The sequence below is a fragment of the Chelonoidis abingdonii genome, chromosome 2 (genome assembly GCF_003597395.2).
Source record: "Chelonoidis abingdonii isolate Lonesome George chromosome 2, CheloAbing_2.0, whole genome shotgun sequence".
Taxonomy (NCBI): domain Eukaryota; kingdom Metazoa; phylum Chordata; order Testudines; family Testudinidae; genus Chelonoidis; species Chelonoidis abingdonii.
Genome location: NC_133770.1, coordinates 117,077,096 through 117,102,015, shown reverse-complemented (window position 1 = coordinate 117,102,015; position 24,920 = coordinate 117,077,096). Strand labels below are relative to the sequence as shown.

At 40.4% G+C, this 24,920-nt stretch overlaps 1 protein-coding gene across 1 annotated transcript in view; it reads left to right on the top strand.

Moving 5' to 3' along the window:
* Nucleotides 1–5,056: 5,056 nt before the first annotated feature.
* Nucleotides 5,057–24,920, top strand: part of PTPN3 (protein tyrosine phosphatase non-receptor type 3) — a 220,112-nt gene continuing 200,248 nt past the window's right edge. The window contains exon 1 of the mRNA XM_032764588.2: nt 5,057–5,194. Coding sequence (XP_032620479.1) covers nt 5,057–5,194 — 138 coding nt within the window. The remainder of the gene's footprint in view (nt 5,195–24,920) is intronic.

Genomic DNA, 24,920 nt, shown 5'->3' with positions numbered 1-24,920 from the left:
CCAGGTCAGCCATAAAAATGTTGTCATATTGTGGTGCCATGCAGGTGCCCATAGTGGTGCCACTGGTCTGGAGGTATATATTGTCACCAAATTTGAAATAATTGTGCATGAGGATAAAGTCACAGAGCTCAGCAACCAGTTGTGCTGTGGCATCATCAGGGATACTGTTCCTGACAGCTTGTATTCCATCTGTGTGTGGGATGTTTGGGTAGACAGCCTCCACATCCATGGTGGCTAGGATGGTGTTTTCTGGAAGATCACCAATGCATTGTAGTTTTCTCAGGAAATCAGTGGTGTGGTGAGATAACTGGGAGTGCTGGTGGCATAGGGTCTGAGTAGAGAGTCCACATATCCGAACAGTCCTTCAGTGAGAGTGCCAATTCCAGAGATGATAGGGTGTCTGGGATTTCCAGGTTTGTGGATCTTCGGTAGTAGATGGAATAACCCAGTCGAGGCTCTAAGGGTATATTGATTTGTTCCTGTGTTAGTGTAGGGAGTGTTCTGAGTAGATGGTGCAGTTTCTTAGCATATTTCTCAGTGGGATCTGAGGAAAGTGACCTGTAGAATTTGGTGTTGGAGAGTTGTCTGGCAGCCTCCTTTTGGTAGTCAGAGCTGTTCATGATGACAACAGCACCTCCTTTATCAGCCTCTTTGATTATGATGTCAGGGTTCTTTCTGAGGCTGTGGATGGCATTGCATTCTGCACGACTTAGGTTATGAGACAAGCAATATTGTTCTTCCATTGTCGGCGGAAGCATTCTATATATAGGTCCAGACTGTCGTTTCGACCCTCAGGAGGGGTCCATGTGGAGTTCTTCTTGTGCTGTTGGTGGTGGGGACGGGGCATCTGTATATCAGCATGCTGTCCAATGTTATCTTGAAAGTATTCTTTGAGTCGGAGACGGCGAAAGTAGGCTTCCAGGTCACCGCAGAACTGTATCATGTTCATGGGGGTGGTGGGGCAAAAAGAAGTTCCCGAGTTAGGATGGACTCTTCTGCCAGTTTGAGTGTGTAGCAGGAAAAATTGATGCTATTGCTGGGTGAGTTAGGGGTACCACTGTTGTAGTCCCATGTGGCAGGTAGTATTTTAGACAGCTTACAGTCCTTTTTCCTTTGTAGAAAGGTGAAGTGTGTAATGTAGATCTCCTGTCTTATTTTAGTAAAGTCCATTTATGTGGAAGGTTGGTTATTTATGAAAGTCTCCAGATTGGAGAGCTCTTTTTTGAGGTTTTCCTGTTTTCTGTATAGGATGCTGATCAGGTGGTTCCTCAGTTTCTTTGGTAGTGTATGGCATAATCTCTCACTGTGGTCTGTGCAGTATGTAGATAGCAATGGATTTTTCACCTTCAGTCCATTTGGTGTGACATCCATCCATTTGCTTTTGGAGAGGAAGATGATATCTGTCTGTACTTGTGCAAGTTTCTTCATGAGGTTGATGGTTTTCCACTCCATACGACTAAATGCAGTGCTTTGCATGGTGTCAAGTATCTGAGGGGTAGTCCTGTGGAACCGTGTAGACTAACAGAAGTATTGGAGCATAAGCTTTCTATAAGGTGCCACAGGACTCTGTTGCTTTTTACAGATCCAGACTAACACGGCTACCCCTTAGATACTGAGAGAGGATTTCATTGTGAAATTAAACTGGGATTATTCATGCTACTGTGTACAGTTTAGTTCTCTAAAGAATTTGTGGTTATTTTGTCATAGTTACGTGTTATAAAACAGTTCATTCTATAATAAATGTATCAGACCACTCTTGCTTTTATTTGCATGGACCTCGTGTTTTACCCAATTTAATCTAATAGCCCTTGATCACTGATAAAATGCTACTCTATTACCTCTAATATGGGGAGCTCAAAAAGATAAATAACAGATGTAAATTTGACCAGATTATAAGCCTCTCTGAAAACCACATTCACATATTCTTAGTGGAGGCTTGTTTGGAGATTTTTAGGTGCCAAATCCTGAGACTCTCTGCACTGAGCATCCTTCATTCCATGGCTGCTGTGGTTGCTCAGGCCTTTTTTCCCCCCTCACTTACTTTTCCCAGCAGTAAGGGAACCACGCATCAGAACCGAGAACAGGAGACTCTTGTGTGCTCTATGTTCTCCCTGATGGAGCACAGGTATCCTGACTGGAAAGTATAGGGGAAAAGAGGAAGTATGAAGGGAGGGAGTGGGCATAGGATCAGAGGGGGCACAGAGATGAGTGGGGGCACATGGGCAGACGGGTCTGTAAACATTAGGACATACTCCCCTCCAGAACATGGAATTGACCCCCAGGATTCCTTAGTCTCAAAATGCCTCTTCTGTCTCGCAAATAGCTGTGAATCACACTAGGAAAATGTTTTTCTCATCTAATGGCTGGTCTATGGAATATGATAGCCTACTACTGCTACCAGTTACTGAATTCAAGTGGAAGAGGTCAGTGCTTTGAATTTAAAATCTCAGCCCTGTTGATGACTTGGGGGAAGGGGGGGAGGAGTATGGTTCCACATGATGGAATGTGTGTGTTCAGCTTTGTTTTTTTTCCTTCCTTAGGGAATTTGAAAAAAAAAAGTTAAACAAAAGTTAAGATTGCAATGTCTAGAACTCAAAAATACCAGAATTAGGGTTCCCATGCAACTGTAATTCATCCCTTTATGCATTTTGGTAGTTTTAATTCCAGGATTACATACTGTTTTTTTTTAAAAGAGCCCTGCCTCATTCATTCCACACAATAGATGGTGCTCACTGGATGAGAAACGTCTCATTTAACACACTAGTTACAAACACACTAATTATCTCTCAAAACAGCATTTTTAAAGTAAGAACTGGATCTGTAATACTTTATAGAAGTAATCTTCTATACTGCACTTAAAAATGACTTTTTAGATGAGAAATGGCAAAGGATTTATTTTTGTATTTATTTCACTATGATGATAAAGGAAACATTACCCTTTAACAATGAAAATCAGCACGGTGGATAAGGATTTGAGTCTGACTAATTCATAAATGGGTCTTGATGTTACAAAATATACAAAGATAAACTGTAAATTTTCTAATAATAAATATTTGAGAGCTGACGTAGCATATATTTAGATTTGGCAGAATTTGATTTTTTTTAAATAATTTCAGTGAACAATATCAATATTTGGTTTTTTCATTTGATCAATTTAAATTTTCACAGTTGGAAGAAATTATTGGGGGGAGGGTCTGACAATGTTTAATTATGTTGAGTTAAAGTTAAAGCTTTATAACTGTTAAAACATAAATAGTTAACATCACATGTCAAAATATACAGAGTAAATATCCTTAAATCACACTCAGTTTTCAAATAGCATTTTCCTTACATGATCTAACTGTAAATTTTTATGATCATTGATGAAAATATTTTTAATCAATTAGTGTGTGTATGATGAAATTGACATTTACCATTAAAAATCTAATCCTACCAAGCCCGTGTATATTTGTGTGCATGACTTTAAGGACTCAGACTTCTCTTTTGAGGGTGACATTATTGTCCTAGTGTTTTAAATATATAATATGGCGCAAAATTGAATAATTTCATGGCTTTCTCTGCATATTACTTCATTATGAAATTTTGTGTCTCTTGGCCATGCTGTGCTTTTTTCCTCTGTGCTTTGTCTTGCCCGCTTTTCTCCATATTCCTTTATGCATGTTTGTTCATTGGTGAAGTCGTACGAAACTGGGATGCAACAGGTAATCTTTATAGAGGCTCCCACGCAGTGTTCTGTTAACTCAGCATTTCTTTGCTAAGCAATATAACAGTATAATGTGAATTAACTTTCATTTGTCTACTTGCTTTTAAAGAAGTATGAAGTATGAAACTTCTATTAAAGTTTAAACATTGATTCCTTGGATAGTTGTCTGACAATTCAACCTTATTACAAGAATTTTAGTATAAAATTTAAAAAGTTTCCGATCTTCTAAAAAAAAAAGAAAAGAAAAACCAAGTAGAACCTTTGGAGAAGAATTGAGAAAAAGAAAATTCTGGAATGTTTCACAAGTGGCTAGTGAGGATTCACTTTACAAGTATTCTCATAACTAATCTCTAATAACTTTGGTAAGGTTGGTAATTAACCTATACAATTATCTGGTGTGTGAGTTGACAACCAGTTTTGCAATCTGTGTTGCTAGTTGGTAAACTGATGTTGTGAAGAGATTTGATTGTCTTTGCTGAAATATTTAAAAATTCCCTGTATGTAACTGCTTTTTTACTCCCTCCCTTGCTGTATCATATTTATTTTTTTTTAGTTTGTACAAACTATAAGATTGCCCGTTCTGCGTATCTTTTTGAAACCAAACCTTATTTCCATCTTGGAGGTGAGGGCAGAGTAGGGGGCATTCTCTGTAGCTATAACATCTTGTCTTCATATTGACTGAGCCTATATTTTCAATGTGATGAAAAAATTATAATCATGTACTTTAAGAATAATCATTTGTTGCATTTCTGCAACAAAATGTTGTTTGAAAGAGTGACACAACTCTAAGCTTTCACTTAGTTTTTATTTCATTCTAAAAAATAGTTAAATGAGTAGAATGAAACTTGGATAGAGAATGTAGGGTTTCTGCAAACCATACTTCCGTAATATGTATAAGAAATTGTTAGAAAGAGTTTCTAAGGTCTTTTATTAAATGCTTAGAACAATCATTTTGTGTAATGTAGAGTGAGTGTACATTCCTGATTTAAAATTAAGGTAATTACATAAGACTGGTCCAAACAACTTATACTGGTTTAACTACAGTTGGTTTAAAAATTGTGCAAGCCCCTGTATGGACACACTTTCATTATAATTGGCTTGCATAGCTAACTTTTATTAGTTTACAGTTGGCCTATATGAGGGATCTGCACAGGCTTAACTAAATTGTTTTTGAAATACATTTTAGTTAAACTAGTGTAACATTTGTGTGCAATTCAGGGCCTTGCTTTGTTGTGGAGGGTTGTGTGTTTTGTGTGATTCTCTGAAAAGTATGGATGAAACTGTCCTCTTTAGTGTATCTTAAGGAATTTACCAAATACGCTTTTTTGTTTTACAGGTTATTCAGCAATAGTTATGAACTCCCGGTTACGAGCATTAGGTGGGAGGATAAATAATATACGAGCGTCGGAACTACCAAAAGAGAAAACCCGATCAGAGATCATCTGTAATGTCCACTTTTTGGATGGCTCAATACAAAGCTTCAAAGTGAATGTAAGTTCTGAAGACTTTTTTTCACATTGGCTTAAAACTTGAGGTTAAAATCTGAGGATCAAATCTGTGAGTTATTAGGCAAATAGTTTCTATCTGGGATTGAAAATGTACATTTCTGTCATGGAATACTTCAAAGTCACTGGTTATGAAGTGAGTATGTAAATCTAGTATTTCAGCTGTCTTTCTAATATCAGTTGATGTTAGTAGTAAACTTATTTCATGCAGAATGTATGCGGGAGATGGATCGCTTGGGTGATGTGGGAACTAGATAAAGCTAAGTTTTTATTGCATGTTACCTGTTGTGAATGTTCATTTGTAGGTAAATGAGTGAGGCTTCTGAATTTGATTGGGGATCCCATTTTTATCTGTCTTGTGGTGGTAACACGGAAGAGGGGTGTTATAGGGAGTGTGCCTGATAAGCAGGTGCAGCCATGTCAGTGCTTGCTGTCTTATAGGAGTTGGAATGACCACTTCTTTTCCTTTTTTTCTGCAATGCTCTTTCATCTTTGGAGATGCTTGGCAACTTCCCCTTTCTCCCTGCTTATACAAGTGGGAAGTAGATGATGGGAGCGAGAATTAGGAGCATGATTTAAGAAGACAGTTCATTGTCAGGCTCCTGTATATCCGTGGATTGATTTTGGGTAAATAGAGAGAATTTGAAGCTCAACTATGTTGCATTTGGAAGAAGTTTGCTCTTATGAATCCTTCTGGTTTTTATTACAGCTTGATTTGAAGACTAGATTTGGCCTGGTTAAAGTAGGGATATGCTCCCAGAAAAGATAAGAAAAAGTAGATTAACATAACCTATCCTTCATGAAAAGTGAATGTACCAATTCCAATGGCCAATTTGATTTGCAGGGAATCAAGTTTTCCCTTTTGATGGGAATTAACCAATTAGCCATTAAAAAAAAAAAAAGCATTATTAAAAAAAATACTCTGAAGAGCAACAAGCTACTGGTATAAAACCCTCATTATTAAAACTGAGTTGACTTTTTCTGGAGGAAATTGCCAATTTATTGTAATAAAACAAATAGATTAAATAGCCTAGTCAGCTGTGTCCTATTAAAATTTACTTTTACAACTTCTCGTCAGAGGTAATAAACATTAAATGGCCTGTTACTGTGGCTGAAAGAATTGCTCTTCTTTACCAGTGTTCTACCGAAATACCCAAAGAACAGAACTTGGTGGTGATGTGGGACTTCAACTACCCAAGCATCTGTTGGGAAAATAATACAGCAGGGCACAGATTATCCACAAATTTTTGGAATGCATTGGAGACAATTTTTTACTACAGATGGTGTAGAGAGCGATTAAGAAGGGGAAATATTCTTCTTCCTATTAGTCAGAATCAACTCTAGGATCTGATTGAGAATTTGAAGATGAAAGGCAGCTTGGGTGAAAGTGATCCTGAAATAATAGCACTTATAGTTTTAAGGAATGGCAGGGGGGAAAACAGCAGAATAAAGACAAGGGACTTTATGAGGGCAGACTTTAACAAACTTCAGAGAATTGGTGGGTAAGATTTCATGGAAAGAAATAAGGAACAAATGCGAAGTACTATACGTAGGAAGAAATAATCGCACAAATACAAAATGGGACATGTCTACATTGAAAAGGGTACAGCAGGAAAGGATCTGAGAGTTACAAAACTACATATTTACTAACAAACTAAATATGAGTCAACAAGATAATACTGTAGCAAAAAAAGCAAATGCTATTCTGGGATGTGTTAACAAGACAAGAGAAATAATTCATCATCTCTACTCAGCCCTGATAAGGCCCCTGAGCTGGAGTACTGTGTCCAATTCTGGGCACTACACTTTGTAAAAAATATGCACAAATTGGAGAAAGTTCAGAGGAGGGAAACAAAAATAATCAAAGGTCTAGAAAACATGCCTTACAAGGAAAGATTGAAAAAATTGGATTTGTTTAGTCTAGAGAAGGGAAGACTTGAGGAAAGACATAAGTCTTCAAGTACATAAAAGGTTGCAATAAAGAGGAGGGTGATAAATTGTTCTTCTTATCCACAGAGGATAGGACAAGAAGCAATAGGCTTAAATTGTAGCAAGGGCGATTTAAGTTAGATATTAGGAAAAATTTTCTAACTGTATGGGTTGTTAGGTGGTGGACCAAATTATGTAGGGAGGTAGAGAAATCTCTGTTATTGGAGGCTTTTAAGAACAGGTTAGACACACCAGTCAGGTATGGTCTAGAATAGATAATACTTAGTCCTCCCTCAGTGCATGGCACTGGCCTAGACGACCTGAGAAGGTTCCTTCCAGTCCTACATTTCTATTATTCAATTATTAGCCAAATATTGTACCTTGAAGTAATATTAAACCAGACCCTCTTCCGCATTCCTGCCTCTGAGTAAAATGAAGAGGAACCATATCTTGGAATGTTACAATTTTTCCTTTCTTGTCCATTAATCTAATTTAGTGCAATATTTTGTGTGTTGGATCTGCAAATCTCTAAAGTTTTTGAAGCAAATACTGAGACAAGCTGCACTGTACAAGATGTCTCTCAGATCAAAGCTGTTTACTATGCACAAATCATAATTCCAAATAGCATAAACTCTTTCTAGAATTTAGTACCACACCAAAACTTAATGGAGGCATATTATTTGCTACAATATATTGAGTTAAAAGCACCTTTTGGTCCTAAATGGCAGTGTCATGCAATTGGTCTAGCTGAACTCAGACAATCTAACGTGGTTGTGATGTTATTTAATTATTTTATGCAAATCCAGACAAGTTTGTATCCCGGTTATAGGGCTAACTAAATCTCTGTCTACTTTCTGGTCTCTAAGTGCACACACCTCACATCTTAGGTCTTTAGCACCTTTTTGCTTGTTTGGAATTTCACAATTCTTCCACACTCAGACCAGCAGTATCTGCATGCTCTATCCCATATATACTAACCGCTTGTCACCCTGCAGGTTCAGCTGGGTTTCAGGCAACTGCATTTCCTCTCTTTGGGCATCTTTGACCCATGATATAGACCAACAACCTACTTAAAGAATTTTGATTAAGTAGTTGGAATAAAGTATTAAAGATAAAAGGATTTTAAAACATTCTGTATGCATTTCTCTCCTAACTAATGTTCTACTATTCCATAATGGCATCGTAGACAGACTTACATTCTTCAAATACCCTGGTAGGTTCCTAATGGCTGAGTGTGTTTCAGTTGATTTCTTCACATGTTCATGGGCTTTGGTTCCCTAATCAAACCAGTTTTATAGGCTGTCTGAGGAGAGGAGTGGGACAGAACCATTGTCCCTAGGTGACCCTTAAGCGAAAATTATTAGGAGGCCACTGTGAGTCATCTCCTTGGTGCTTGGAATATTCAGACAATCCTCCTTCTTTGAGTGATGGTCTCTATTGTATTCCACTGAGGGTTGTATTCGCACCCTTCGCCTGGAGCTGGAGCTTTGGTGGTTTTCCCACCAAACAATCCCTCTCACCCTTTCTAGCATCCAGGTCTGTGTACTAGATTATCCCAGAGATGCCGGGTATCAAAGTCTGTGCATTCTGCCCTCTCTTGTGCTTGTCCCTGACAGAAAACAACTTTGTCTTGTTTGGGGGATGTCCACACCAGGTGCAGTAGCTGTCTCTCCTTCCTTGCCCGTACATGGGAAGGCTGAGCTCTCTGCCTGAAAAAGTACCTCATGGGTACTGCAATCAGGCGACAGTCAGATCCTGGCAGGGGAACCCCCCACCTCCCCCCGTACATTGGTCTGAACAATCTAAGAGTGCTCCCTCTACTGCAGCTCCTCTGTCAGGCTCCATCAGTAACAGTGCTATAGACCCCACACCAAGGCCCAGCCATGAGCCACAAAAGCTTGCACATAAGCGTGGCAGTAAGTTTTCCTCCAGATCCAAGAAACATGGTGCACCATCCATGAGTTCTGGCCATGGAAGAGTGATGCTTTCCAGTGCCCATGAGAATGACAAAAAGCCGCACCGTTCGTTGGATCTGCTGGCCCCAGTTCCAGAACCATGTACCCCTTCTGCTTTGGCTCCCCCGGCGTCCTGTGAATCTTCAGTCCTGAGACAGATCCCTTTACCAGTCCTGTTTCTGTCCATTGACTGGGTACCATTGACCGGGGAGATTCGGAAGTGCTCCCAGACCGCATAAACAGTTTGCCCTGGAAAGAGAGAGGTCTCCGTGTGTTCCATTGCACTCACCTGCTCGGAGGGCCCCATGTCCTGTGTTAGATCTACCACCTGCTGGCCATATTTCTTTAATGCATCCCGTTCTGATGGTTCCATTGGCATCACCATGTATGCAGAGCTCCAGTTGCTCTGAGTCTGAGGATTCAGATGTTTGACATGGTCCAGACCGTTTCTGTTCTGGAGATATACTACCTCAGGGTTGTGATGGCACTGTTGCAGTTTCCTCCTTTACTGCAGCCAAGGAGCACAGGTATCTGGCTCCTTGGGCACTGACGCAACTGCAGCAGGATCAGCCAGGTTGGCCATATTGGAGCTCATGGCCCTCAATATTTGCCTTTGGAACCATCTTGTTCAGCATTGGAGGACTCTCCTGTTTCGACACTCGATCCTTCGTTGAGTAGACGCTCAGAACTGGGGTTATACGATGCACCAATCAGCCCGGTGCTGATGGATCCAGAGAGATTCCCTTCATCATTCCTAGATGTGGCTGTCATCAACACCCTTCTCCCCACCAGAGGACTATTGTCAGTTTCAAGAGCTATTATGAAGGATAGTCAGTGCTCTTGAGATCCCACTAGAAGAGTGCAGGATGGTCAGCGCTGGTCACTATAAATTAATCTGCACGCATTGGTACAGGCAGCAATGGCTTTACCAATCAACTATGCCATTCTTCAACCAGCATGCACCATATGGCATACCCCGGGCACATGCGCCCTGATCCCAAAGGGGACTGACAAAAGGTACTATGTCCCCACAAAGCATTTGACTTTTTATTCTCACACCCTTCACCTAACTCCCTGGTGATCCAGGCTGTGTAGGAGTGGACCAAACAACAGCATCCACACTGCAGCCTGACAGACAAGGAGGGCGAGAGACTGGATCTTATGGTTAGAAAGATCTTCCCAACTAGACTACGGTTCCAGATCTCTAACTACTTGGCACTTAGGGCCAAGGATGACTTTATAAACTATTTATGGATGGCAGAGCTTGCAGATAAATTACCTCAGTAGGATCATTCCTGATTCTAAGCAATTTTACAAGAAGGCAAGTTGGTCACCAGGTTAATACTTCAGGCTGTATTTGATTAAGCAGACATGTCCTCATGAGTATTGGCTGGAGTCGTCATGAGGGGGGAATCCTGGTTACATTCCTCAGGTTTCCCTAGAGAGGTACAAAACGCAGTTGAAGACCTTCCCTTTGGTGAATCACACCTTTTCAAACAAAAGACTGATGAGTCCTTACTGAAAGACTCTAAAGCCACCTTATGATATACTAGCTCCAAAGGGAAAATTTTGTTGCCTGCCACCTACACAATGGTACATAACTCCACAGTTACTGTCAATGAGCCTGTGAGCTTCCTCAGAAATGGCCTGAAGTACACAGAACCCATCTTCTTGTTCCGGTAATGCAGACCTCTGGACAACACACTTAGTCATTGTGAAAATGATATTTCTGAATGCGACTAGAGAGCTGACAATCACTCTATACACCAGCACTCCTACAAACCACCCCTTTTGCCAGCATAGAGAGCAACAACAACGGATAAGTGGGTCCTGGATGTTATTCTTTACAGCTGTACCATTGAATCTATTGTGCATCCCCTGCCCTGATCCAGGATCACTGTCCTGACAGTATTCTTAACCTAGAGGTGGACTCCCTCCTGCAGGAGGAATGGTGAAACTACTCCCTGCAGCCTTTCAGGGCACAGGGTTCTATTCCAACTACCTCCTGGTACCCAAGAAGAAAGGTGGATGGAGACCAATCTTGGATCTCCCAACACCTCAGCCATTCAATTCACAAGCCAAAATTTCTCATGGTCACGCTTGCAGCCATCATTTCTTCATTAGAAAAAGGCATATGGTTTACGGCTTTCTGTATGCAAGATGCCTACTTTCATATCTACATACCTCTGACTCACAAGCAGTTCCTGAGGTTCAGGATGGACCATTGACACATGGACTTACCGCTGCCCCTGAGTGCCTTCACAAAGGTTTTCTCTGTAGTACCGACTCACCTCTGACATCAAGGAGTCCTTGCCTTCCCCATCTCAACCTTTCCAGACTACTGTTCCACTTTCAGGAGTCTGATTTGTCTTGCATACACCAAGTCTCACCTCACTTAAAAACAACTTGCTTACAGAATCAGACATAAGAATACAAGAGTGTCAGAGCACACTATTACTGAAAAATTGCTTACTTTCTCATTTTTGCCATATATTTATAAAATAAATTAGGGGCTGTCAAGTGATTAAAAAATTAATCGTGATTAATTGCACAATTAAAAAAATTAAGATTCATATGTCTCTTCATGCTTCAACCAAAATTCCAGAGGACATGTGTCCATGCTGATGACAGGTTCTGCTCAACAACAATCCAAAGCAGTGCGGAGAGAGAGAGATATTCCTTTTCATCCTCTGATTCAGTTGCCACCAGAAGAAGGTTGATTCTCTTTTTTGGTGGTTCGGGTTCTGTAGTTGCTGCCTTGGAGTGTTGCTCTTTTAAGCATGCTCCACACCTCGTCCCTCTTGGATTTTGGAAGGCACTTCAGATTCTTAAACCTTGGGTCAGGTGCTGTAGCTATCTTTAGAAATCTCTCCTTGGTACCTTCTTTGCTTTTTGTCAAATCTGCAGCGAAAGTGTTCTTAAAACGAACATGTGCTGAGTTATGATCCGAGATTTCTATAACACGAAATATATGGCAGAATGCAGGTAAAACAGAGCTGGAGACATACAATTATACTCCAGGGAGTTAAGTCACAAATTTAATTAACACATGCTTTTTTTAATGAGCACCATCAGCATGGAATCATGTCTTCTGGAATGGTGGCCGAAGCATGAAGGGGCATATGAATGTTTAGCATATCTGGCATGTAAAGACCTTGCAATGCCAGCTACAGAAGTCTCATGCAAATGCCTGTTCTGACTTTCTGGTGAGACTGTAAATAAAAAGTGGGCAGCATTATCTCCAGCAAATGTAAACAAACTTGTTTGTCTTAGCAATTGGCTGAACCAGAAATAGGACTAAGTGGACTTGCAGGCTCTAAAGTTTTGCATTGTTTTGTTTTTTAGTGAAGCTATATAACAAAAAAAAAAAAAAAAAAGACATTTGTAAGATGCACTTTCACGATAAAGAGATTACGCTCCAGTACATGTATGAGGTGAATTAAAAAATACTATCTTTTGTTTTTTACAGTTCAGATATTTGTAATAATAATAATATAAAGTGAACACTGTATACTTTGTATTCTGTGTTGTAATAGAAACCAATACATTAAAAAATGTAGAAAAATATCCAAAAATATTTAATAAATTTGTTAGTACTCTGTTTAACAGTGCGATTAAAATGGCAATTAATCAAGATAAATTTTTGTAATTGTGATTAATTTTTTTGAGTTAATCACATGAGCTAACTGTAATGAATGGACAGCCCTAAAATAAATCAATTGAAATATAAAGATTGTACTTCCATTTCAGTGTACTGTATAGTATATAGAGCAGAATAAACGTGTCATTGTCTGTATGACATTTTAGTTTGTACTGACTTCTCTAGTGCATTTTATGTAGCTTGTTGTAAAAAGAGGCAAATATCTGGAAGAGCTGATGTACTCCCTGGACGACTTCTGCGTACCCCTACGGATATATATACCTTCTGGTTGACAACCACTGATCTAGATGACTGGCTGCTGGCAGTGCGATCCAAGGAGGAAGCTCGAGGATCGATGTCCCAGCTTCTTCTCCTCCTTTCATCCCTAGTGGTGATGAGCATCAAAATCAAAAAATCGACTTTGCATCCTACATTGTCCCTGGAATTCATAGGAGCATGCATCAACATGGGATCCACATGGGTTTATCTGCCACGGGACAGGTTCCGGAGCCTACTGGACCAGATCGGCCCTTTGGTCTCAGCCAGGACCTACCTGTCCCTCCTAGAGCATATGGCAGTGTTTATGTACATCATGTCCTTTGCTTGTCTGTTCCTAGCTGCGGTTGTGAAGTCTACTCCTCTGTGCACCAACCCATGGACACCATACTCAATGTACCACTGGAGGTCATTACATCACTTTGGGGATGGATAGGCTCGCCACGAGTCTGCTCCAGGATGCTCTTCCTTCCATCCTTGCCGAGTGAAAGTCATAATGGATGCGTCACTCACAGGCATGGGTGTCCACATGGGAGATCACATGACACAAGGCACCTGAACTGTGTGAGAAGCCAGGATGCACATAAGCATATTGGAACTTCGGGCTGTATGCAAAGTGTGCTGCTGCTATTTTGCCTTCCATCTAAGGATCTCAAAGCATTTTACACATTTATGAATTAAACCTAAGTACATATGTGATGCAGGAAGTACCATGTTACCGAAGAGAAAAATAGAGTTGGAGAGGTTACTTGACTTGCAAAAAGTCACAGATAGTCTGTCGAAGCCACGAGTGAAACTAAGCTCTATAAAACTTTTTTTTCAGTTGGTGACTTTCAGATCCCAGGGCTGGCAGTTAAAAGAGAACCATCATTTTACTTGACAAGGGAATGGTTTTTAGATGGATTCTTTGAGAGGCAAAAAACAATGAATTTCATGTGTGATTTCTTCATTTTTAGTAATTTCTGCATAACAGCAATTAAGCACCAAAGACACTCTGACTCATTCTGGGCCTGGGAAGATCATTTCCCTACCATACATTTTTGTGTGATTACATACAGTTTCACCAGTACTAAATCCTTCACAAAGAAGAGAGAGATTCATTTGAATGTCTCCAGCCAAGATTAGCTAGAGCTTGATGGCTGTTTCAGAATGGTTTTTGGCAAATCTTGATTGCAGATAAACAGCACCAGTTTGAAGAGACTTTAAGTGGCCATTCTTCCCCTTGGAAAACAACTTCTCCTTTTCTTCCTACAGCAACTTCATTATAAATAAGTGAATCTGTTAGTGTTCCAAATGTATAAATTGCTCTCTAGGGCCCCTATTAGGTTTTCCTTTCTAGATGCAAGAGTTCTCACAAGATACTAGCAGCAGAACTGCACCTGAATGATCTTGGGAGCTCCCTTTTCTGCCAGCTGTTATTTTTTGGTGCCTCTGTTTATGCTAGATCAAGTGATTTGTTTCATTATTTCCTTCCGCTTTTAATTACCTTGTAATGATAAAGTAGCTAAACCCCAAGTATATTAGCAGCCCAGCAGTGTGAAATTTTCCCAGTCATTCATTCTTGACATGTCTCATGGGATTGCCTTATCTATCAACCTACAATAAGCCCATTTTGGCACATACCCTCGCTGAGCCTCTGAAAAACGGAAAAAAAAAAAAAATTGCAGCTGTTGAAAACCGATTGCAGTAGAGATTAGATTTGCGGTGTAAATAGAACTAAGAATTTGCATAACTTTTAGTTAAAATAGACCTACATGAGAATTAAAACTACATATGTTGGATACAAATATAAACTTTTGGCAGTGTATTCAGATTAAAAGAACAAGCTGATAAAATGCATATATTTTGATTGCATCTCTTTTGGGGGATTATGAGATGCTTGATTTCCTCTCCATGGCATGCCACCATTTCTGTCTTCTTTCGTAATATACTAGCAGGTGAAGAGGACTGGACAGTCTGTATTCTGATGCAACCAGTCATACAGTATTTGCAGGTTGCCTCCCTGACGTTATGTGGAGGAGTGACGGAGAGTGAAAATCTGAGATGAGTCTTAACTGTCTGCACAAAATGCAACCACTTCTAATTTTCAGTAGTAGGATATACCACAATATTCATGTTGCAAATCAAATACTTGTAGGTTTAAAGATGCTCTAAAATGTATTAATTTTGAGTGAGAAACTTGTGTTAAAGTTGAAAAATCTGTCTCAAGCACCTAAAAATGTCAAAAAACTGTGGTTATGTCCTCCTGAACGGGGTCTTAGAAGTGTCTATGAGGCTCAGCCAAGTTTTGACTGAATTCTTTGCTTTGTATCCTCAATATTCTTTAAATAGTTTCTTTATATGCAATTCCTTATGGCTTTTAAGAAGAAAAGGAAAGAAACTAAGTTCCCCACATTCCATATTTGCTAAATAGCAAAAGAATACTCTGTATTGTATAGTAAGTACAATCCATGAGGCGGAAACCTCTCTGATTCCAGGCACACCATAATATGGAAAAAAGTAGAATTCCCGTAGTGCCCTGTCTTCCTCATGCACTTTCTCTAATCATAGAAGAAAAGCATAATATTACCTATGAACTTTCCTAAACTGAATATGTATCTGCAGATATGCTGACAGACTTAGATTGCATCACAACCCAACGCACAAACACTTCCAAACCCTTAGCTTTCACAAAGCACAACCAATTTTCATTGAACCATTTAAAGTCACTTTTGTAATACAGAAGCTATATTCCTGCAAAATTCCAAGTTCTTATCTGCTACTTATACCCTGGAGCTCCTTTAACGAGAAGTGCAGTATTTTTTCACTTGTAAAGCTTCAAAATAGCCAAACCATTTTGGGTACATTTTTTCAAAAGGATTCAGACTTGAGAGAACGCTACCAAATTTCAGCCTCAAAGGTAAAAAATTAAAGTATGTCACTGAAGATGACCCTTAAAGTTTGCACAAATGTTTTAATTTTATCTTTGAATATTGCTAAACTTAGGTATCTTAACTGCATCTTTATCTTATAGCCTTTTGTAAATACAAAGAAATGTCTGAGTTTTTACAATCAGTGTATGGTATTGATACTTCTTGTTTACTAGCTTTTTAAAAGAATGAGCATCACATGGGACTCATAGACTTTAAGGTCAGAAAGGACCATTATTCTCTTCTAGTCTGACCTGCACAACGCAGACTGCAGAATCTCACCATTCATTCCTGTAACAAACCTCTGACCTATGTCTGAGCTATTGAAGTCCTCAACTTGTGGTTTAAAGACTTCAAGGTTCAGAGAGTCCTCTAGCAAGTGACCCATGCCCCATGCTGCAGAGGAAGGCAAAAAACCCCCAGGGCCTCTGCCAATCTGCCCTGGAGGAAAATTCCTTCCTGACCCCAAATATGGTGATCAGCTAAACCCTGAGCATGTGGGCAAGACTCATCAGCCAGACACCCTATATAGTGTCCCATCACAGGCCATTGGACATATTTACCGCTAATAGTCAAAGATCAATTAATTGCCAAAATTAGGCTATCCCATCATACCATCCCTTCCATAAGCTTATCAAGCTTAGTCTTGAAGCCAAATATATCTTTTGCCTCCACTGCACCCCTTGGAAGGCTATTCCAGAACTTCCCTCCTCTGATTGTTAGAAACCTTCATCTAATTCCAAGTCTAAACTTCCCGATGGCCAGTTTATATCCATTTGTTCTTGTGTCTACACTGATACTGAGCTTAAATAATACCTCTCCCTGCCTGGTATTTATTCCTCTGATATGCTTATAGAGAGCAATCATATCTCCCCTTCAGCCTTCTTTTGGTTAGGCTAAACAAGCCAAGTTCTTTGAGTCTCTTTTCAAAAGAGAGGTTTTCCGTTCCTCGGATCATCCTAGTAGCCCTTCTCTGTACCTGTTCCAGTTTGAATTCATCCTTCTTAAACATGAGAGACCAGAACTGCACACAGTATTCTAGATGAGGTTTCACCAGTGCCTTGTATAATGGTACTAACACCTCCTTATCTCTACTGGAAATATCTCACCTGATGCATCCCAAGACCACATTAGCTTTTTTCCCAACCATATCACGTTGGCGGCTCACAGTCATCCTGTGATCAACCAATACTCTGAGGTCCTTCTCCTCCTCTGTTACTTCCAAGTGATACATCCCCAGTTTATAACAAAAATTCTTATTAATCCCTAAATGGATGACCTTGCACTTTTCACTATTAAATTTCATCCTATTACTATTACTCCAGTTTACAAGGTCATCCAGATCTACCTGTAGGATATCCTGGTCCCTCTCTGTATTGGCACTACCTGCCAGGTTCCTGTTATCCGCAAACTTTATTAGCACATTCCCACTTTTTGTGCCAAGGTCAGTAATAAAAAGATTAGATAACGCAGCAGATGTTTGCTTAAGTTTCTAGTGTAGACCAGGCCTAAATTGACTATGGTGGTTTGATTGTGCAGAGTAAAAACCTATTTGCTTGTTTTATTTGTTGTGTTTGCCAGATTTCTGGAATGACCATGGATTTAAATTACTTTTCAGTCACCGCCCATGAGTGAAAGAGAACTTAGCATATTTTGATTCCTGCAGCTAACAACCAAACTGAGATTGGAACTTTCTCAGTATATGACTGAACGTATAGGAAGTGGCTTAGAAGGTAAAGCGTGTCTGGAAGTCAGTGTAGGTTCCAAAATCTAGTTATCTAGGAACTGATGTCTCCTTGGAAGAATCCGCAAACTTAGAGATCACACCTTGAAAACTTGCAGCTTAATTCAGTGATGGGGTCAGTGGAGGGCATGTTTAAATGAAGAGAACATTAAAACATACTGAATAAGCACATTAGGGTATTTTTCTGCTCATGTGGTCAGTGAAATATTCAATTATACCTCTACCCCGCTATAACATGACCCGATATAACATGAATTCGGATATAACACAGTAAAGCAGTGCTCCGAGGGGTGAGGAGGGGCGCTGCGCACTCTGGTGGATCAAAGCAAGTTTGATATAACGCGGTTTCACCTATAACGCGGTAAGATCTTTTGGCTCCTGAGGACAGCGTTGTATTGAGGTAGAGATGTATAAATTTTCAGCATTAGCCTACAAACTCCTTTTCACAGCTAGGAGATCATATACAAGCTTGTTCTCAGGCAGAAGTGGACAAGGCAGCTCTTCATTTGGCAATTCCATTATATGACATCTAAACATAAAGTAAACAAAATTATATTAATTTAAACAATATTTGTCAAAATCCTATTCAAATACATGTAAAAATATGCACGCGCACACACACGTCATTTTTCCAAATGAAATCAATAGGAATGATCTGATCCTCTGACTTCCAGATGCTGGAACTAGGTGACGAGGAGGTGGTTCACTTGATTATTGCTCTGTTCTGTTCATTCCCGCTGAAACAACTTGCACTGGCCACTGTTGGAAGACAGGATACTGGGCTAGATGGACCATTGATCTGACCCAGTATGGGCCATTCTTATGCTGTTACAATTTTCTTCTTCTCCAAGTATACTTTAAAACTGCAAAAAAATTGAGACCCAGAGATATTTCACAGCTAATATTTATTTTGAATTTTAATGTATTTATCATGAGTGTACTGCTGAAATAGCTGCAGAGATCTACTAGTAGCATTTTAAAGTGGAGGTGTGATACATGACATCTTCAAATATCATTTTGGGAGACTGTGTCCCCCCACCTCTTTGCAATTATGAAGTCCCAGAAAGTTGAATTCAGGCACCCTTCTTTATTCAGCTGGTGAACATTTGAATTTTGTGAAACCAGCAGGGAGTCTGTGATCTATCTCCTTTTCATCGAAAAAAATGGAATAGATTTCCTTGCCTTCCTAGTGACTGGATCGGAAGGTACTTGGACAGTTGAAACCCAAGAGTATCAGAACCAGTCAGAATAAAAGAGAGGTAGTGTTCGTCAGGGTAAGTAGCTTGAGTAACTGACAGTACGTAACTTCCCTCTTTTCTGAAGGTGTCTGCTGGACTGTCATGTTCAGGATTGTTGGTGTTCTTACTAGACATGTTACTCTAGAATTCCCAAATACTAAGAGTGACCACAAATTCAGCCTTTCAGATGTAGACTTCCTCACAGTCACCTATGCCTTTACTTTAAGGCTTTGCCTAGTATAGCTTGTTGTACCTGAGACGTACCTTGAAGGTATCTCAGAAGCTTTAATCAGTATAGATTGTGGTTATCCACCTTTCTTAGTAGCTCAGATGGCAAGAACACACACATCTGTGCCCCCAAATGACCGTGGCTGTCATTTCCCTTATAGATGAAAGTCAAAGTTACCTATATGTGCTGAAATGATCTCTTCCTTCTGCTCCATCTGGAACACTGTATCCATCTGGAACACTGTACAAAGGATGGAAGCGAATTCAAACCAGTGGCAGGAAATTCTCTCCCTTCAGAAGTACCTCTGAAACCAAGTGTGGTATAGGATACTTTGTTTTAGAAGTATTCACAGAGTTTCACTCTTAAGAGGCTGAGTAGTGCTTTCCTTGTCCTTCAACTTCAAAGCAATATGATGGGATGGGACCACTGTGCATATGGTTCCCTTATTGGGGGAAATACCACTTTTATTCTAAGTCGTGTAAAATGCACTCATGATGCTGAGCTCTTTTACAGATGTTTATATAGCAATAATACACATTCCCTCCACAACTTTTGGTATAAAAATAACTAGAGTTTTCCTTTTAAATGTTCCATTAGCAAATGGGAGCAAATAGGTGGTACTAAAAAGAAAATTGTGGCTCTCTGATTTTAACTCACTAGTTCATATGCTTGTCAGGAATTACTATATTTAGGCTCAGAAGGATCGAATTTTATTGGTAAATGTCAGTTTCACTATACACTCATGTATTGTTGAAAATATATTTCTATTGATAATTAAAATTTATCTATAGGCAAAGAAGGGAAATTTCTACTTGAGAACGTATTAGAGTTTGACTTGTGGCTATTTACTTTGTATATTTTGATATATGATGTTGACAATTTGTGTTTTAATGGTTATAAAGCTCTAATTTTTTGAATCTCAACGTCTACTGGCATTAAATAATTGCCTGATCCCCTCCATAATTTCCATAACTATGAAAATCTAATTAATAAAATGGAAAGAAATTCTCAAAACCCATATTTGTGCAAGTGTGAATATTTAAATAAATAAAAATAGAAAAAACATAACACTCAATATTGATATCTGATGAATTTGTAAAAATATATATATACATATATATATATATATATATATATATATATATAATTCTGCCAAGCCTTACTATGTTGGAAGTTTGTACCTCTGGACTTCTACAGGTGAGAGACTTGCAGAAAAGCATTTAAACTTGCTGTTCCATGTAAAAAGACTTGTCTATATTACTTTCTCTCTTTTGTGCTATTGTTTCTAATCTAAGATGCGCTTTCTGAATCTGTTTTTTGGAACCGTGATTTTTCTTTTAAACTGGTCATTTTTTAAACAAGGCATTCCTTGTGAAAGTCAAACTTATCAAGCATTAATAATGTGGGAATAACTTCTCTTGAAAGCCAAGTGGCAAGTGACGTTTCTCTATTCCCATCATATCCACAGAGATGGCTGTCAAATCAGAGTTGACTCTGCCTATTGAGCATCTTGGAATCTTTTTTGACGTACATTTATGTGTAAACCTAAAGACCATAAATAGTCTCTGAGAGTTAGTGCTTGCTACTCAGCCAAGCAAGGCTGAGCGTCTCTTAGTGCTTTGGTACACATTTTTAACTTATTTTTCTTGAGTAGACCAAGATCTATAAAACAAGGCTTAGAGGATGTTTGAACCAGAATGAAATTGATTTTGTTTGTGTACTTGAATTTGTTTATTTCAGAAACATCAGAAAAATCTTGTTAATCAATAGCTGGGTATAATTTGAGAATCAATTCTCTAGTCAGTTTTTTTGTTTGTTTGTTTGTTTTGTTCCAGTAAGGCTGAAGTCAGTTTTTTCACTAGAGTTGTTGGGTTGTTGTGGCATGCAGTTTCAGCTGCTCAAGGAACTTTGAGATACCTTAATCTTTCCCCCACAGTTTTTCAGAGAAGAGTATTGTCATGACATATCTACAGTAATGTTGTAATTTATAATAGTGGGAAAGACATCTGACATGCAAAGGCTGGTTTTTGTCATCTTGTGTGTTGTCCCAGGGAGTACACATTTTAATCTGTTAAATAGGATTGTAAAATCTTCAGTGCTGGAACTTTCCTTTTAAGTATTGTCCAAAGTACTGAGTAAGATTATGGCACTTATTGTGCTGAGTCTTATTGCAGTAGCTGCACCTTTGTGGTCTATTCTTTCTTTTGTTTGTTTTCCCTCAATTTTATTTTCTGTATATATATTGGGTTGTCCTCTACCCTTCTCTCCTTTTGTTTCCATCCTCCACTTGGTCTTCACATCTCTTCATTTTGATTATGGCAAGGATTTTTCATGCTATTCCAAGCATTTTCCCATTTTCCCATTCAGGTACCAGCATTTCACAGGCTTCTCTCTAGTGTCATTCATTACCATATGGACAGCAGACCGTTGTGTAGAGAATTGCTGTGTGGCCTTATCTGGGTGACTGAACACAGAATGGCTGGTCATATACTGATGCTTGATTGCAGATTTAACTCTGGAGAGGTCTCTGTTTACCTTGTAGGAATCTGATGTGTCTATTAGAAAGGCAGGCGCATTTTATGATGCAAACACTGATGGGGAACTTAGGCACATGTTTAGTGATTTGTTCAAGGTTGCGCAGAGTGTCAGATATACCCCCAACTAGTCCAATTCCTGGCTAAGGGGCTGTGAAAGCGATACAAATTAAGATGTGTGGGCTTTGAACAACACATAGCAGGATTGCAGGGGAGGACGCAATGGGTGTTATTTTTCTGAAATGAAGCTCAATTTTCAAAAGAAAATGCCATTATAGAACTGTGACTTTGGTAGAAAGCAAGGTCAGGGCTGTCATGGGGGAGAGGAGGAGGAAGGTGTAGAGCATTGGTTTTCAAACTTTTTTTCTGGTGACCCAGTTGAAGAAAATTGTTGATGCCCACGACGCAATGGAGCTGGGGATGAGAGGTTTGGGGTGTGGGAGGGGGCTCAGGGCTGGGGGTGCAGGCTTTGAGGCAGGGCTGGGGATGACGGATTGGGTGCAGGAAGGGGCTCTGGGTTTCAGGGGGGTCAGGGCTGGGGAAGGGGATTGAGGTGCGGGAGTAGGGTCAGGGCTCTGGGCTGGGGGTGCAGGTTCTGGGATGGGGCCATGGATGAGGTGTTTGGAGTGCAGGAGGGGGCTCAGGGCTAGGGCAGGTGGTTGGGGTGTGTGAAGGTGTCAAGGCTCTGGACTGGGGATGCAGGATTTGGGGTGGGGCTGGGGGTGAGATGTTAGGGGTGCAGGAAAGGGGCTCTGGGTCAGGGGCTGGGGCAGGGGATTGGAGCACAGGCTTACGTCCGGCAGTTCCCAGTCAGTGATGCAGCTGGAATGCAGAGACAAGCTTTCCTGCCTGTCCTGGCACCGCACCTCACTGCACCGGAAGGTCCAGTCTCCTAGGCATAGGCACACAAGTGGCTCCGGGTGACTCTCGCCTGCAGGCACCGCCCCCCTCACCTCATCAGCTCCCATTAGCTGGTTCCCGGCCAATGGGAGTGTGGAGCCGGTGCTCAGTGTGGGGGCAGCACGCGGAGCCTTGTGGCCCCCCGGCCTAGGAGCCAGACCTGCTGCTGGCTGCTTCCGGGGCGCAGCACAGTGTCAGAACAGATAGGGACTACTAGTTTTTACTGGCTGGCTACCAGGGTCCCTGGGTGCTGAGCAAGGCGACCCAGTGCCCAGTACTGGGTTGTGACCTGAACTTTGAAAACCACTGGTGTAGAGTGTTGCTGTTAAACTATCACCCAGAAGAGACTTCATTTGTTGGTGAGGGACATACATGTGTGTATAATAAATTCCATATCGTAGGTTCTCTGGGGTAGGGACCATCACTTTCTACTAGCACAATATGGCCCCAGCCTACTTAGCCTCTAGGTACTAGTGAATATAAGTATTAAAGAATATATTTAGAGAACTTGTAATCAAAGTCCAAGACAATAACATTGTGCCCTCTAAGAAGCTAGAGGATTTTGAGTTTCAGCTCTACAATTATTCCACATAAATCTGGAAAGTAATTCTAGTAAGTGTCAGAGGGGGGAAGTAGGTGCATGGTGGAAATGTTTTGACTGTGGCAGTCCTATGTTTAATAAATCTGCCAAGTTTGTATCAATGAGGTTAAATTCAGGAGAGATCTTTTTAATGCAGGTGACTATTGTGAACACTTGTTATGAGGTGGTTATACTGAAAGGAATGTTCACTGCCAGGTATTAAATTCTTGATAGTAATCTGAAGTATGCGTGTGTGTGTGTGAGGAGAGGATGAGGTGGCCTGCATTTTAATGCCAGAATAAGTAGGAATTTTGAAAGAGCTTAATCTCTGTAGAAAAATGTTTAAATCTCCTAATACTGATTTCTCCTATATTAGGATACCCTTTCTAAGTGTGAGTTTTAGGAAAAGTTTCTGCGATCACAAATACGTTGTTTCATGTGGATTGTCCATAACTTTATTCTCTACCTGTTGGATACCCTATGGGCCTAATTATTAAACTAGGGCATTGGGGGTTGGGAGAACTGAATTCTACTTCAAACGCAACTCAGTTACAATCATCTTGTTCCTTCTGTTTCCTCCCATGTAAAATGGGGATAAAAATACCTACCTTTATAAAGTACTTTGCACTCAATGGTATACTTCATCAGAGGATCTCAAAATATGATGTGGCAAAGACCGGTCTACACTAAAAACTTGGCCAGCATAACAATGTCAAGGTATGATTTATTTTTGGGAGGGGTGGGAGAATTAGGGGGAGACTTTATGCTGGTCAAAGCTGTAGTGTAGAAATAGTTCCGCTGGCATAAAAATGGTTTTGCCCGTACAGCTTATTTAACTCAACAAGCCTATATGAACTGCACTGGCAAAAGCACTTTTTAGCTTGCATAGCTGTGTCTACATTAGAAGGGTCTTTGTCACAAAGAGTTTACAATCTAGTGTAACACCAGAGGAGACAGATGATTGCTAACAGGCAGGAGAGTACAAGGAAAGAATGAGACAATATTGGTCACGATAGGCGGTGGTCTCAGTGCACCAATGGCCCAAATGTTAAGTTTTTTATAGGCATCAGTAAAAACAAGACTTTTTTGGAGGGATTTAAAGGTGGATAATGAGGTAGCTTTGGGGATGATTATGGGGAGCTCCTCCCAAGCAGGAGGGTAGCTTGAAGGTACTTGTTTGAAAATATAATAAGGTGGCAATGGAGGCTGCCATCATGGGATGACTGGAGACATGAGACAACATGTTGGTAGTGAAAGAGAAATGATTTGGGTGGGTGGGATAGGACATGAAGCTTACATTTGAAGTGATAGAGGGTGCAAAGAGAGAGATGACATAGTCAAAGTGAAAGATTAGGGAAAAGATCTTTGTAACAGCGTTCTGAACAGGACCGGCGCTAGGGGTTTTAGCGCCCTAGGTGCACGGCAATTTCGCCACCCCGCGCGCTGGTCCCGCGGCTCCGGTGGAGCTGCTGCAGTGGTGCCTGCGGAGGGTCCACTGGAGCCGCGCGAGCAGCCAACCGTCCGCAGGCATGACTGCGGCAGCTCCATTGGAGCTGCGGACCAGTGGAGTGCCTGCAGGCACCACTGCGGCAGCTCCATGGGAGCTGCCTGCCGCCCCCTCCGGGGACACCCTGGGCTGCCGGCTGCCTTTAGAGTACATGTTATGATTTTATTTTATATGTAACCCTTAGTAAACAGAACTACTGGAAACAATTATTTGAATCTTGTTCTTTGTTAAATAAACTTATACTGTACTTGCTTTCTCTATAAACAAATCT